Below are 17,534 nucleotides of genomic sequence, written 5' to 3'. Positions count from 1 at the left end.
ACAGTGTTTTAGTTTATCAATTTGTTTTATATTGTTTTAGATTTCAAAACAGGTGTGATGTTGAGTTTTGTGGTTATATTATTTCTCTGGGAGAGAATACAAGAAACAAGCTTTTTCTAGTTGCCAACTAAAGGACATGCTATTTTGGGAGAAAGATTTGGGTGTTTTTAACAAAGGGTGCTTACCACCTAAAGAAATGCTCACCACCCCTAGTCATCAGAGAAATACAAATCAAAACAACCGTAAGGTTTCACCTTACACCAGTCAGAATGGTTAAGATCAAAAACTCAGGTGACAGCAAATGCTGGCAAAGATGTGGAGAAAGAGGAACACTCCTCCTCTGCTGGTGGTATTGTAAACTGGTACAACCACTCTGGAAATCAGTCTGGTGGTTCTTCAGAAAATTGGACATAGTACTACCTGAGGACCCAGCTATACCACTCCTGGGCATACCCAAAAAAAGCTCATACATCTAAGAAGAACACATGTTCCACCATGTTCAAAGCAGCCTTATTTATAAGAACTGGAAAAAACACAAATGTCCTTCAGCAGAGAAATAGATACAAAAATTGTAGTACATATACACAATGGAGTACTACTCAGCTATTAAAAACAATGAGTTTATGAAACCCCTAGGCAAATGGATGGAACTTGAAGCTATTATCCTGAGTGAGGTAACACAGTCACAAAAGAACATTCTTGGTATGTATTCACTGATAAGCAGATACTAGTCAAAAAGCTCGGAATACCCAAGAAACAATTCACAGAACTTATGAAGCTCAAAGAGAAGGAAGGCCAGAAGGTGGATGCTTCAGTCCTTCTTAGAAGGGAGAACAAAATGATCATGAGAAGAAAAAAAGAGACAAAAAAATCATCCAGAGACTGCCTCACATGGGGATCCACTCCATATGCAGCCACTAAACCCAAGCACTATTGCTGATGCCAAGTGGTGCTTACTGACAGGAACATGATATGGAAGCCTGGTCAGAGGCTCTGCCAGAGCCATACTGATACAGAGGAGGATGTTCGCAGCTAACCATCAGACTGAATACAAGGTCCCCAATGAAGAAGCTAGAGAAATAACTGAAGGAGCTGAAAGGGTCTGCAACCCTACAGGAAGAACAAAATGATCAACTAACTAAACCCACCACAGCTCCCAGGGACAAAAACACCAATCAATGAGTTTACCTGAAAAGACCCATGGCCCTAAGTGCATATGCAGCAGAAAATAGCATTTTCTGGCATCAGTGGGAGGAGAGGCCTTTGGTCCAGCGAAAGCTCGTTTTCCCAGTATAGGGGAATGCCAAGGTGCTAAGGTGGGAGAGAGTGGTTGGGAAAGGGAGCACCTTTATGGAAGCAATGGAAGGGGGAGGAAGGATGGGATTGGAGGAAAGGGATAACATTCCAAATGTAAATTCAGAAAATATTCCATTTTTTAAAAAAGGCATAAATTACAAAAAAGGGGGGCGGTGCTTACGCTATGGATGCCTTCCAGAGTTATATGGGTCAGATTTGATAGAGGGAGACTGCCTAAAAAAACTAGACTCAAGAGAATCAAACAAAAAGATATCTTGATACTAAAATGTTTCTTTTGAGATTTATATATTGCAGAATGTGCAGTTTTGGTGAAGCTCATCATCAGAATGCTGAACTGGCCTGCTTAGATTCCTGATCTCAGAGACTTTCAACCAGATCCGCCAGAACACACATCAGAGACTACAGCAATCGTTGGTGTGACCTTCCTTCTTGAGGCCTGGCCAGCTTCCTCATCCCCTCCCATCTTCCAGATATCTCAACACCTATATACAGCTTGAAGAACCCTAGAAAGAGTTGTAGCTTTGATTCCCTAGACTTTGGGAAACTAAAGGTGGTTATACTAAGGTTGTTTTTATGAGGAATTTAGAAATGGTCATAATTTAACAGGGAAGAATTAACCAGATTGATTTATACAGCCATGATCTCATTTGAAAACTAAGCTCAAGTCATATCTTTACATTGGCATAGAACTTGCTTATTACAAAATTTTTTAAAGTACAAGGTTTGGACCCAGTGCCTTTATTGATGCCTTTGCAAACTTCTGAGTTGATTAAACATAGGAATTAGGAGACAAATAACAAATTCATGGCTCCTAACTCACTGTTAGGGTGTTTTAAAAATATTCCCATCAGAAATAGCTGAGAATAGTTAACGAACAACAGTCCAGATTACCTTATATAGACAGATGGTTTTCAAAAACAACAGAAATCCATTAATACTTAATGTTATTTATCTTTTGTTGAGACAAATCTGCTCCAAACAGTTCCTCTTTGGTAGATTTAATGAAAAAATTGAACATCTCTACCTACAGGTAAGATATACTTTGTGCTTGGCAGCCACTGGGCAGAAACGGCCTATTTCACCTACAGACTATTACTGTCTAGAAAGGAACACATTATGCAGAATAGTAAACTGATAATCTTTGTCTAACCATCTCTTCAAGATTTATGCATTTCAAAAGTCTTTCAGTAATCTTGGGCCAGAAGGCTAAAGATTTGCTCTCATTTTTTTCTTCAATCTTGAATCTTCTCTTCTTGTCTCTCCTTACCAAAACTTTGTCCCTGCCCCACTCTGTACCATCCAATCATGTATTGCCTTGACCTAACTAGTGCCAGTTCTCACCTGCATATAGACATCAACTCATATGCTTTCCCCCTACTGTTTACTACCATGAGCCTGCCATCTCAGTAGGAACCAGAAATACTGTGCTAAGTACAAACAGCAGTACTTCCTACTTCTGTAAGGCAGGGAAGACCAGCAACATGAAAAAAAGAATGGAAACAGAACAAAGATGACCGATCTGCATGGCTCTGAGTAGCCATCAGTAATTATGTATACTTTCTGAGGAATGGACTTCTAATGGTCAATTTATCTTATCTAGATGGGTGGTTTATATCTTTGTCAATTGGTTGTGAGCTTATTTTGTGGAGGGAATGTGGATTAAGAATTTAACATATTTTGTTTGATAAGTTATTGATTGTTGCAATAATTTTACTTGGCTGTGGAGGACTGTGTATAAAAGCAATGGCTGAGAAGCAGCTGGAGATGAGATGAATGTGTACCAGGCATGGTAACTAATTGCCTAGGAGACTGCATGGCAGACAAAAAAACTGGGCACTCAGCTCCACACTGGCACAGCTCTCCGAGTGAGAGCTCCCGCTGAGTGAGACCCTGCGGGACCAGTAGCAACAGAACCTTTTTAAATATTTACCGCAACAAGCACACATCTTGCTGCTTTTTAGATCACTAAGATTTGGGATTCAGACACACTTAACCTCCTCAATCCCAGCATCCCAATTCTATGATCTCTCTTGGCACAACATAGTTATGGTGCACAGACATACATGTGAGCAAAACACATATTTAATAACAATAAACAAACTGTTTTTTAAAAAAAAAGTGTATTTGGGACAATAATTACTACATAATTTTATCCACTTATATATAAGAGAAAATATGTTCAAGTGTACTAGTTCTTTTGTAAGCTTAACATGCATACGGTAATCTTATTATGTAAACATTACAGAAATAATTTTCAATAACAAATTAAAAAAAAAACCCTACCTCGTTGCTTTTCCTTTTTGTACTTTAACATTTCTTTGTTGGTATATCCAGTAGTTCTTAAAATATCTTCCAGAAACATTTCCTTTACTTCAAATGGTCTTCCCTGTACTAAAGAATAAAAAAAAAAAAAATTAAATATCCAATTTGCATCCTATAGATAATTCACAAAACACAATTTTCACATTTAATGAAGCAACTTGTATTATGTGAAAGCTGTTCCAAAGCTCCAGTAACTCCTGATACTTTCTGTTAACTATAACTTTTCTCTATAGACAGCTGTCTAGAATGGACAAGAGCTCATATGCTTTCCCCCTACTGTTTACTACCTACTTGCCATGAGCCTGCCATCACAGTAGGAACCAGAAATACTGTGCTAAGTACAAACAGCAGTACTTCCTACTTCTGTAAGGCAGGGAAGACCAGCAACATGAAAAAAAGAATGGAAACAGAATGCTGTGCAAAGTCTAACAAGAAAGTCCTACAAGAAAGAAGTATAGGATGTTATGACAGTATACTATAGAGGGAAGTAACCACAGCAAGAAAATATTTTTACTGAGTTATAAAGAAGAGGGTAAAACTGGCTTCACAGAAGGAAATAGTATATTAAAAAAATACAATATACAGAAAGTCACTAATATGGAACCAAAATGAAGCTATTTTTAAAAAACTTAAAGGAAATTAAAAGAATAAGAGAGAAATTAAAGACGGAGAAATGAATGAAGTCATATAAGGGTCTGTGTTCTGAAATAAAGGTCATTCAAGACTTAGAAAGTGCTCAACATCAATAAAATTTCACTTCAGAAAAAAATTCACTTCAGAAATAACCACAGTGGCAATAATTTGGAAAATGAATTTTTTAAAGATGTATTTATTATATATAAGTACACTGTAGCTGTCTTTCAGACACACCAGAAGAGGGAATCAGATCCCATTACAGATGGTGGTGAGCCACCATGTGGTTGCTGGGATTTGAACTCAGGATCTCTGGAAGAGCAGTCAGTGCTCTTAACCACTGAGCCATCTCTCCAGCCCCTGGAAAATAATTTTTTTAAAACCAGAATAAAACCATACCAGGCAACAACATGTAGTAGGTCAGGCAATACATGAAGTCAGGTTAAATAGTAGTGATAATAAAGATTAAAAATAAAATTTAAAACCTAGAAAGATTAATGAAACTGAAAGTAAAATGAAGAGAAATCATAATTACATTTGTTATGAACATAATTTCTTTTTAAGTCAGCTTGCCCAACAAGAATATTTCTCTGGCAAACAAGGCAACCTTAAGAGAAATAAAATGTCCAGTGAAAGCTGGCATTTCCTTTCACACTTATCAAAGGTGAGAAGTCAAATCAAACTTACAATTAGCACAGGTAACAATTTTATGTGCTTAATCATCCAAGCAAATGTTATTAATACTATCAGACAAATGTACAACTTTGAGACTTAGGTGACTTTAGGTATCACCCAAAATATGGAAGACAAAAAAATAAAAGACATAATTTATACATTAAATGTTCAGCTTTGGACATATTAGAAGCAATATCTATAAATTCTACATCCAGAACTCTGGAGAACAGTCATCAGTACACAACAGTAAACAGAAGCTACGAGCATTAAAGGAGAGAGTAAATGTGTATCTGTAATAGCTAATATCGAAAGAAACAGGAAGAAAAAAGAAAATAAAAATGCACAGAAACAGAAAGGAAAGAGATTAAGGGAATCAAGGCTAAAATCACTAATATATCAGTACCTGCAAATGAAGAGAAGCCCAGAGAGCAAACACAATAATGTAGAAAACTCAAGAAGATCTCAAGATCCCAAACAGAGATCTGAGAATTCGCACACACAAAATTATGTTATAGAACATATATATAACACTTTTGCCTAAAATCTAAATATTGGGCTAAGTAATTACTAAGAATTCCTAAATAGGGGTCCATAATATATAGGATGGAACAAATTCCCACAAGCTGTCCTATGACCTGCACTGAAGTACTATGGCATCTATGCACACACACACACACACAGAGAGAGAGAGAGAGAGAGAGAGAGAGAGAGAGAGAGAGAGAGAGAGAGGGAGAGGGAGAGGGAGAGAGAGAGAGGGAGGGAGGGAGGGAGGGAGGGAGGGAGGGAGGGAGGGAGGGAGGGAGGGGGGGGGCACAAAATGAATAAAATAAAATGTAATTTTTCAATAAAAATGCTAAGTGTACAGCTCTTAGCAATTAAAAATATAAATCAATCATCCTTTAGAAAACTTGTACAGTGAATCTATTCATAAAATGATGATGATGAGACCTCTGAATACAATGGTAAATATAACTGGAAGACGCCTTCCTGTGACCCAGGAGAAGTACCAAGGTAAGAAAATCAAGTAAGGGCTTTGAAAACATACAGAGAAAGTCCTAGTATGGTTGAAATGCAGGAAAACAAAACTAAAACCAAAAAGAAAGGATGCACAGTTCTCTAGCAAATGGAAAGAAAGCAAAGTCACATCCAGAAGGTAAACTAGGCAGCCCAAGAGAAAAGGGGTTACAGTTTCTATCCACAAGAATTCAATTCCAGTTGTAGGTATTATTGGGATAAATGACTTCTCTAGCAGGTCAGGTCAGACGTGGAAAGAACCCCTCCCACTCCACTTAGAGGTGGTAGGTAATAGTAATAGAAAATCTATTGTTTAAAACTGACAAAACTTGGGGGGCCTGAAACCAAAATTATTAAAGTGAAGATTCAACAAGTTGGGGAGCCTAAATTCAAACTGCCAGTCTCATGATGAAAGACAACGTAAAGAGATGGCTGGGCCAGATGTTGACAAGACAAAATGTGAAGGAAAGAAGAGGTATAGCTCAGGCGGTAAAGCGTGCAGGGAAAGGAAGCCTAATGTTAGTGGCTAAGAACAGACCTCACCAACAGAGTATAAGTGTGGGGTTTGACAGCCTTGAGTCTGGGGTTTGCAACTGGATAAACAAGACAGTATAGAAGACTGTTCCAAAGGAGCAGGTAATAAAGTGCAGAGCTGTGTTTAAAGAGAAACACAGAACAAAAAGAAGCTCATTTCTTCTTAATGTTATATCATTAGATTTGCTATACAGCATCAGAGAGCTAGAGATGCAAGAGAGGTCAAAGTAGAGACATTCAACTATGAATCCTGTCTCATGGGAAGCATAAACCTATATCCTCTACTTCAGAATATTTCAGTTTCTATTAAAAAATAAAATTAGAACATAATCACACTGCAAAGTTTTATTTCAACGAAATTATAGAACAGATAGCCGTACTATATATCACCGGACAACTTCCAAAATATCTTATGAAGAGATTCACATCCAAGGCAGCACTAGAAAGAATCAGTTTCAAAGTTGGGTGCTTTTGCAACAAATCTCTTAACTTTGTGAGTAAAAAATCACTGAATCGATCCCGTTCATGCACTTCATCCTGCAAGGAACAGAAACAGAAACAAAAACATGAATCAGGTAGAACACTGTGGGCAAGTCATCTTTAACAGAAAACACTGCTGGATTTATATTGTTCAAATGAAAGAAGGAAAGATCAATCAGTACCACAGACCAATTTGCATTATATATAATACAGAAATCATCATACATTAGCAACTACTGTAAATGACAAAGTACCATTCTTTTTCATAGACTGTAAAACTACAAAAACTATTAAAAACTAAATTATCTCAGTCTATTAAATGCAGTCTTACGATAAACAGAATCAATTTAAATATATGTCTGCCTAGGCATGGCAGTACATCCTTGTAATCTCTGCTGCTGAGAAGGCTGAAGCTAGAAGATGGTAAGATAGAAGCCTGAACAACATAGCAAGACCCTGTCTCAAACAAAGTCAAAAATCAAACAAAGAAAAACCCCTGTGTACATGTAATGTTTAGTACTAGGAATAAAGTGAGTCCTTTGGTTAGACAAGGTTTCTAAAACCTGCTTATTAAAGACTACTACAACTTAATCTATTTTTTTCTGATACAAACTAGAAATATAAGCTTAGAATACTTTAGTAATAAAGTTGATTCACTTAACAAGTAGCTAATTAATTTTCAACTTAACCACAAAATTAAATGACCATATAATCTATAATTGCAATTTGGAAATCTATAACATTAAAGAATTTAATGTAAGTATAGAAATTAAAAATATCTACAAAATTCTAATTATGTACATCATTTTCATAGATCAACACTATATTTTCAGAAACCATCGCATTTGGTTATTTATCCCATAAGACCCAAAGGTAATAGCACATTTATGCAATATAGTTCTAATAATTATACCAAATTACCTTGAATACAATCTAAAAGCAATAAGTCATTTTCCTTTTACTCTATTATAAAAAATATCATTAAGTTATTAAATATTAAGCTGTCTCAGTCATCACACATGGTAAATTCAGCAATAGTCTTACCACAATAACATGGGTCACAGTTGACAATGTGCTATCACCTGCCATCAACGTACGAAGCAATACCCCATTAGTGCAAAATGTCAGGAGTGTCTTTGGTGAAACCCTTTTTAAAAATCAAAATAAAGTGCACAATTACAAATCTTTTACATGATTAAAATACAACTACTTTAAATGTTTGCTTATATACAGTCTAACAAATATGAATAGAATATACATACTATTATTTTGAATTTTATTAATGTATTGGTATATGTAGCTTGTTAGAAGTTATAATATATATATAATGCCTGACAATTACAAATTTCATCAATAACAGCTTTTAATTATATATTTTGTTATATATATAATAAACATAAGTAGAACATAAGTAGGTTAAAAACTTTAAATTTTTAGTTCAGTTAAAAAAAATTATAGTACAAGTGAAAAAACTTTCTTGCTACAAACCAAGAAATGCTAACACTATCAAGAAGGCTGCAGCAGGCTAAACATCCTCAGTCTACAAATCCACACTCCCAAATGTCTTGCTTCAAATTTCAGACACTCCATAAGCTCAAGAAGTAAAGTTTACTCCACAGTAATATCCAAGCTCAAAATATTCTAAAATCTTATACACTTGTTCCTCAGAACTGTGGATAAGGCACACTTAGTTGTATACTATCACTAAATCACTATCATTTCCTGAGTTCCTATCTCAACTCAGTAGATCAATGTTCTAGACTTTAGATGGTATGGTACCTCACATATAAAACAAACTAAGTCTCAGCAAGGTGAAACAGTGTACACTTGACCATGACACTGAAACAGGATTTATACCTATGGCTCAGCTGTTCTAAACCTCACAGTTTAGCTATGGTATCAATATCTGAATACAGACTTAGTAGTAGCAAACTACCAGTAAACTTTTTGTCTTCTGTGACTTTTTTTTATTTTTTATATATTAAATAAAACACAAATCTGGCACAGCCATATCTAATGGGAAGAGCGAAAGCCATAAAGCCAGCACAGCTGCTTGACAAAGATCCAGCAAAGCTGAGCCACATGATGTGGTCACTACCATGTCATCTTCCACGTCTGGTCCTGATCTCCACATGTTGTATGCTTACAGGGCCTTTAGTTTTTACACACCGTGGAGAGACTGGGTTGATGGGAAATTCCTTGATTCATTTATGCCTTCACTTAGGAGTACTGCTTCTAAGCTTCCACAGAAATGTCCTGAGCATACTACCCCTCCTGCTTTCAGGGAGATATCCTTATCTGGTCCTACTAGAAAGATCTTCCTTATGCCCTAGAGGTTGTGTGTGACTCAAATAAAGACACCCAGAGATCTCCTTTAGGAGGATCTGGTTCCAATATACTCTTAGAACATCTGTCCCTGAACTTACTCAGAACAAGATAATCAGAACAAAGTAATCTTAAGGTAAACAAGATTCAGTGGGCTAGAGAAGTTGGCAGCAGATCAGATTAAAAGTCTCCTTTTAATATACACTCAAGATATTATGTGGAATATAAGATTGGGGCTACATCTGGTATGCCCCTCGAGGAAAAGAAACAGCAACAAAGTTAGGTTGGCTGGAATGATATCTGCCCTACACTAATAGACAAAGAATGGTTGGTAAGGGTAAGTGATAAAAGAGAAATATTTAGACCGCCCCTTCATAGAAAAGTTAGCTTGTACAGGGCCACCATGGTGTCATATGACCAAGGAGCAAAAGAATACCAAGATTAGACATATAAATTCTACAAATATATAAATATTGTGTTATATCAGAAACTGAGTAACTGCAACAGCTTTGGTCTGACAACTTTCCTTGGGTCTAATGACAATTAACAGTCTGACCATTAAAAGTTGATAATACAGAGTTTAAGATTTGGCAATCTGTCCAGGCTGGCTTAGAGATTTTTTTTTTTTGACTGGCAGCCTTGAAACTCAAGAGCTACTAGCCTGAGAACAAGCTGCTATGCTTTAGCAAAATATCCCTCTAGATCCTTAAAGCTGGGCTATGGGGTTAATGAGGAAAAATGATTATAAAAGTTAATTAATTCTGTTCTGTCACTGTTTATCAGTGATGACTAAATGTATGACCAAGAAGAAGTTAAAATACATGTCCAGGGACAAAAATAGTATGATCTATGGAACAATATGAATCTATCTATCCTTGCCTACTGAGTTATAATAGAGAAGCACCCTGACCAACAGTCAGTCAGACTGCAAGATTCCCGACCCCCATGCCTGACTCACTCCTCCCTCTCAGATTCCTTGTCTCCTCTGAAGACCTGGCCATCGCTGGGGATGGCTCCCAACTTAAGTCATTTCCCTCTTCCTTTCCTCCCTCCAGCCAACCCCTCCCATGTTCCACGCCCTTCCAAATCAAATGATACCCTTTTTATTATTGTTATATATATATATATATGCACAAACAGCTCAAGATGACCTGCTAAGTCCAGTTTTGTTGTTCATGGGTTCATGGTTTCAGAGCTGACCACTGAATTCTCCCTCTCCACAGTCATTCATTCCCTGTGTTCTGTCTAGAGGTGGAACTTTCCCCCTTCCATTTCACATGATTATTTAATCCTCTATTTTTAGTTAAATATATACACTTGGTTAGCTTTAAGTATGATAAAAAGTAAGACTATCTTTACCTGCTTTCTAATCGGATCTGGTAACCAATTGTTTGACCAATTCTTTCTCTTCTCTCTGCAGCAACTCTTTCAGCCACAGCAATAGCTGCTAGTCGTCTTGGTTGAGTACAAAATATTCGGCAGGGGATGCCATTTTTAAAGCAATCATCTAACAGGAACTGAGGAATCTAAACCAAAAATTTGAAAACACCATAAAATTTTCATACCCAGAAATATCAAACCAAATCAAATAAAAATTAAATTTCAAATTTCCATAATATGTCAAGACATTAATAAGTCTCATATAACTACTATTAATCAATAAGAATGTATATCTTTAAGAGATTTTTGTTCACAATGAAAACTAAACCTAAATGTTTTAAATGAAATGTAACAAGAAATATTCAAGGTAAAGAAGACCCTCAAATACTACTGAAACAAAGACCAGGATGTACTGAGGAATGTGATCCTGCATGTTAAGGATCATTACTATAGGCTACCTTCCCCAAATTATCCTATGAAGACAATGAAATGACAAAGTCTCATTGGATTTTTTTAATAGTCAAAATCATCAAGAAAATAAAAATACCCTACAATCCTAGAATTTCAAATACTGTTCTTTAACAAAATTCTGGAGGGTCATAAATATTTAAAGAAAGAAGTTCTACTGGGACTAGAAAGATGGCTCGGTAGTTAAGAGCACTTGCTTCCTGAGAACCTGTGTTCCTACAATTCCCAGCACTCAAGGTGAAATTCAATCATCTATAATCCATACCAGGAGGATCTGAGACCTTCTTCTGGTCTCTGTGGGCACTGCATGTATGTGGTACAAAATCATATTGGAATAACTCATAGACCCAGAAAGACAGTGCTGTAAATTCTCTCTCATAACATGATAAGCACAATGTGTATTGGGATAGCAACAGAAGGAAGTAAACTAAAGGCAATGAGGGTAGGAGGGTTCAAGGGGAAGGACATAGAATGCATTGGAATAGGGGAATAATGGAATAGGAAGGGTTCAACTGATGTGAGGGAGCAGAGAGCAAGGTAGAGGAGAGAGTATGAGAAGAAATAACACTAAAGACCACTACGATGATGATGATGATTATGATGATGATGATGATGATGATGATGATGATGATAGCTAATGGCCTAGCAAAATAGGCCCACTGGAACAACATTGGTGTTAATTTTATGGGAGTAAAGCACCAATTACTAACTGTATTCAAAACCTGCTCTATAAGACAAAACTCATGCCTGGTACTTCTAACTGGGCCAAAATCCTGAAGCTAGCTAGGTCATAGGCCCTGGGCGATTTAATAGTATTATTCTGTTAAATGGATACAGTAAGAAGTTCCCCTGATCTTATTTTTTACCTGTAGATTCGTGTATCTCTAAACCTTGTCAGAGAAGCCTCTTTATTGTATTAATCACCTATAAGAGTGATTAATACAGACCAACAACTGGCCAATGTGCAGAGAATAAGAGTATGAAGTGCTCAGCTCTATATAGGGCAAGCAATACCACACCCTACCCCAAGGCTCAAGAATCACTGTAACCAGAACAGAAAGACTCTAAGAGCCACAGGCGGTAGATTTCTGCAGCCAGAGTATTTGCTAAACAAGTCAGTGCCACTGTACAAATCAATTCACAGTAACTGTGACTGCTGGCTTAAAATCTGCACAAAATCAGCTAGTGAAAATCCCAGCATGGATATGAGAAAGGCTCATTAAGTTCTACTGATGGCTGGTGGTAAGGGAAAGTCTGTTTTCTGCAGGGATGCAGCCCCTGAGAAGCATACCAAGTAAACTGAGGGGGTTTTTCAAGAGTTCATGAAGTTGGGAAATCATGTTGAGGAATGGGAGAGAAATTGGAGGGGGGAGGTAGATTTGGCTAAAATGCATTATGTGCACATATAAAATTCTCAAACAAAAAATGAATGAATTCTTTCATTTTCTACATAATGGCCTCCATGTCACTTATATTATAAACACAAATAAGGACAAATACTGAAAAAATATTTTACTTCCTGAAATTGGCTGAAGTCTTCCTTAAGTTCTGTCAAGATTTGTGGTTCACAAAACAGAAACATCAAGAAAAAAATTTAATGGCATCTTAGCATTAACGTAAATCCTACCAGTAGAAGCTAGTTATTATTTTATGTAAGGCATTCTATAGAGATTACCTCTAAATCTCACTCTAAAGTGAACTAAGTATCAGTTCCATTTTATAATGAAAGGGGGCTTACAGTGGTTACATGGTTACAATGCTAGATGAAGACTTCACTTCTAATAGATAAAATAACAGGAATTTGAACTCCAGGCTCAGTCTCCCAAAATAACGAATCACATAAATTCTGTTTCTTAAAGGGCAAATGTAGTAGTTTAGAAATAAGGAGTAAGGGAGGATGTAGAGGTGCACACCTTTAATCCCAGTACTCGAGAGGGAGCAAATGAGGATCTCTGTAAATTCCAGCCCAGCCTATTCAACACAGCAAGTGCTGGGACAGCGGAACTACATGGAGTAGTCTCAAAAGAAGTAAATGGTAATGATTCGAATCCCTTCCTATAGATTATATGTACTCAGTAAGAGTCTGTGCATAAAATAACTAGTAGTAGAATAACCAGAGGTTTGTTTTTAAACATATAGAATATATATGACATAAAACTCTGAAATGGAATAAATTTGATCTCCTTCTATAAATAACAAAGAAAAAACAAACCTGTGTGGTCTTTCCAGACCCAGTTTCTCCTACAATCAAAACTACTTTATTTTCCTTAATTATTTTAACAATTTCTTCTTGTTTCTCAAAAACTGGTAAAGACTGCCTGAATGAGTCAAATTCAGACTCTCCCCTTTTCACAGGAACTTGAGGTATGCCATTGTTGAGTCGCCCGCTCGTCTTGCTCATTTCTCGGTTTTCTTCAAAAGTGAATAAACAGACAGAAAGTTTATAATCAACACTGGCACATTAAAAATGGAGCTACATAATTCCCTGTGCTCCTCTGAATGTTCTCTACAGCCTTCACTACCCAGTGCCTCAGCTACCGCCCTCCTACACATGTGAGTTTATAGGCTACCTGTTTCAGCAATCACACAGTGAGTCTTTTTCTAGTGTTTCCAATGCATAACATATGAAGACCAATAAAAATTCTGTAATCTATTCTGTAATCACTAAGCAAAACAAATTATTTTCACATTTATCATAAAGCTTCTATCAGTAACATCAAACATTTCTTTCCATGTGGAAAAGGGTTATTGGGACAATAGAGACAAAGGGGGGAAAAGAGAGAAAGAAAAAAGAGAAAACATTTTTTAAAATTTAAACAGGAAATAATGTGTATTATAAAACCGATTACAGATAATATAACATTACAAAATAAAAAATGCATGGTTAAAATGATACATATACAATTAAATGGCTAATAGAATAATATTTGCAAATATGAAGTTCTAATGATTAATGAATTTTCCAACTGGGCATTTCAGCCAATATTCATGTGTGAAAAGCAGGTATAACAAAGAAGGTACTGTCCAAATAGCTCAAACCATTTCCATGTGTTCACACTTAAGATACTTTCTATAGGGTCGGGTTATAGCTCAGTGGTAGAATGCTTGCACAGCCCCGGATAGTAAACAACCAAACCTTTAAAGATAAATAAATCAAGTTCTTTGATATCTAGGATCAGGCAAGCCCTATGAGCTATGGACCTATTCCTGTACAAAACAATAACCACACGAGTCTACACTGGGCAGTTAGATCATTTTCTTACCATTGAAGTTATTTTTCTGAATAAAATTAGACTTCATTTTATAATTCATATATCAACTATCTTTGAGTAATCTAGCATACTGACGACTCTTCCCCAGCACTTCTCAGAAGCTAAAGCCCCAGTTTAAAGTACCCCATGGAGGACTGGCACATCAAGGCACTGGGTGACACAGAAAAGCCACAGACTCTGGAGTTACATCTCAGCAGTCTCCAGTGGCTGCTGAGTGACCTAAAATGGATCTTTCACTCTTCTGATCTCCGGCTTCTTCACTGCCCACATTTTGCCACCCAGAGGTTGCTACTGTGAGGCTAGAAGGAGTGAGCACATGGTAATCACTCAATGAACAGTAGCTATTATTACAATCTTCAAAAAATGTGGTTCAATTGCACAATATGCTTTAATACTTTGTTTTACTCCAAAATTTCCGTAATTCTTAGTCACCTCTATTACACTATTAAAACTGAAAAGAAACTTGTACCATATTAGCTCTCAATAATAAATCTATAGTGGGAAAAAATAATCGCCAAATAATAGGGTAAATAAGGCAGCTCCCTGGAAAATACATACCAGCTTCAACTGCAAACACATTTCCTCTTTCTGTTTTAGGAAGAAGTTCAGTACGTTCTTTATTGGTGACAGGAAATCTCTGAATTAGGCTCCTAACAGCATGTTTTGTATTATGAGTCAAATTACAGGTCATCATTGCATGAGCTGTTTCTGATCCATCTTTCTTCTTCACAGTTAGGTATCTATTTGCTCCCTTTCTGAATATCAATAGAAATAATTTATTTACTATATGTAATTGGTTTATTAACATATGATGTACGCCTACTTAGAAAATAATCTCAAGCAAAACAATGAAAAAATTCTGAGATATTAAAAGTGACCCCAGAAAACAATTTTAAAAAAATTAAGCAGTAAAAAGAGTACCTTCAATTAAAATATCAAAATACTACAAACTCACTTTTTAAACAACAATAACAAATGAGAAAAAAGCTTAATTTATTCATAAATTTTAAAATTTAAATTTAGCGGACTTCTTGGTAGATGCAACCTCACCAGTTAATACATACTGGGAAGCATATAAAGGTGGGAATATCTGAACAAAAGTCCCTAAACACACTGAAAGGGTGATGGCTGACTGTTCATAATAGTATGTCCCATGGGATGCTTTGGGAATGTGTTTATTACACTCCCAGGAGAGCCTGTTAAAAGAGCCACTTTTAATAGCAGAAGCACAACTGTATAACACAGCATTGCCAATAATTTCTTCTAGGACATACTTTGTAAATGAAAAGAATTTTTCCCTAAGTTTGTGACTATAAAACTCTATAATAGCTCAAGTTCCTGGCTGGGTGTCTAATTCGTAGAGAACTAACCATATCTTGTATGATTTCTTTAAGTCATAAAACCAACCGTCCCAGCTAAAATGTTACAGACACAAGAAGTCCCAACTGTGCTCTGAAAGATTTAATAATATATGCCTGAATTTAGCCAAATTGTTGTAGATTGTCCTGCAGTTTTCGTATTTTGATGTTAATTCCACTTCCCCCAAGAAGGGCAGCCTAGTCACATACTCAGGTGACTTTATCAGAACCCACCCATTTTAATTAGTAAAGAGAGCCGGTGACTGGGAGGGGGAAAGGAGGTGAAGAAGAAAAGGGAGAGCGTGGGAGGATAGAGGAGGACAGAGGAGGACCAAGATGAAAATCGAGAAGGACAGACTAGATCCAGAAGGACTTAATTGGTGTTAGGTAGCTATAAACATGTTAAGGATTTTATAGGTCTTTTATCTTTTATAGAAGGTATCTTTGTCCATTTGATGTAATCTTGTTATGTTTGTGGATTGAAAATTTAATATATAAACCTGTATGAAAAAGCTATCGGGTGTTAGAGTCATGTTTGTGCTGAGCAGCTCGTTAATTCCACCTGGAATGGAGGCAGTTATGAGGGCAGAGTAAGATGGGGGGGAGGGGCAGCAAAAAAAAAAAAAAATGAAAAGAGTCCATGTGCAATATTAGAAGTGGCACCCGAGGAGTGAGATCCCAGGGGCTGATAAAGGGATAAGCAATTCTATTTTCAATATTTACTGCAACAAGTTGTACTGATTAAAAACTCAGCTCTAAGAAGCACACAGACTTGGGTAAGAATCCCAGCTTTACTGTTTGTTAGTGGTGAGAACTAAGTAAATTATGAATAGCTCTAAGCCCAAGTTAATAATACCTACTTTGAAGTATTTTATGAATAGCTCTAAGCCCAAGTTAATAATACCTACTTAATCATTCATATGATTAAGAAGTTAGATGTAAATTATAGCATCTGTCACAGAATAGGCTTTAAAAAGATATTATAATAAATTCACTTCATAATTAGCAAAAATATTTCATACAATATTTGATAATGTAACTATCATATTGAAATGAGCAATGGAACCACAAATTGGTGAAAATGAAACTATTTTCTAATTTTCCCCATTTCCATTACATTTAAATTTTTCAACAATATCTTTCCCATAAGAACATTAAACTGGGACCAGACTTGCTGACAACCTGAGGTCAATCCTGGGAATCCACATGACAGATGAAGAGAACCAACTTCTGCAAGTTGCCAGGAGACAAGAACTCATGTACACAGAATGTGTGCATATGTTTGTGTCCTCACATGCATAAATGCATAAGTGTGAAATAAAAAAATGTAAAGAACACTAAACTGAGGACTGTAATTTTCCCTGTAGATCTTTCTAAGGTCAGCTCTGACTTTACTAACATTTAAATTTCTGCATGGAAATTAGTGACTATCAGAATGAACTCTAAGTTCTCAATGCTGTCATCTGCCCTAACTGATGAGATAAAGCACAGTCTAAATTAATTGGGTGTGGTGACATCTTCCTCTATTTGCAGCACTCCAGAAGCCTAAGAATCACAGACTTCAAGGCCAACCTGTGCTACCTGAAACTCTGAATCAAGCAGAAAGAAAAAATAACCTGATCTGAAAACTGTCATTTCTACAGCAAACTGGAATCACTAGCTTCTAAACATATTCTCTGTGGCAGGTTCTTTTCCCCTGTGTTATTCCTCATTGTCTGAAATTTCAGTGCATTCAGGGGAAACTAACTATTCATTC

The 17,534-nt window shown here is 36.4% G+C and overlaps 1 protein-coding gene across 1 annotated transcript in view; it reads right to left on the bottom strand.

Annotated features, from left to right (window-relative positions):
- Positions 1 to 17,534, bottom strand: part of YTHDC2 (YTH N6-methyladenosine RNA binding protein C2) — a 64,702-nt gene that overhangs the window by 44,041 nt on the left and 3,127 nt on the right. The window contains exons 3-8 of the mRNA XM_080919744.1: positions 14,979 to 15,175; positions 13,361 to 13,560; positions 10,660 to 10,826; positions 8,020 to 8,122; positions 6,876 to 7,032; positions 3,601 to 3,708 (exon numbers count right to left, since the gene is read on the bottom strand). Of these exons, the coding sequence (XP_080775870.1) occupies positions 3,601 to 3,708; positions 6,876 to 7,032; positions 8,020 to 8,122; positions 10,660 to 10,826; positions 13,361 to 13,560; positions 14,979 to 15,175 (932 nt within the window). The remainder of the gene's footprint in view (positions 1 to 3,600; positions 3,709 to 6,875; positions 7,033 to 8,019; positions 8,123 to 10,659; positions 10,827 to 13,360; positions 13,561 to 14,978; positions 15,176 to 17,534) is intronic.

The sequence above is a fragment of the Micromys minutus genome (assembly GCF_963924665.1).
Source record: "Micromys minutus genome assembly, chromosome: 8".
In the NCBI taxonomy this organism is placed as follows: domain Eukaryota; kingdom Metazoa; phylum Chordata; class Mammalia; order Rodentia; family Muridae; genus Micromys; species Micromys minutus.
This window is presented reverse-complemented; position numbering and strand designations above follow the sequence as displayed.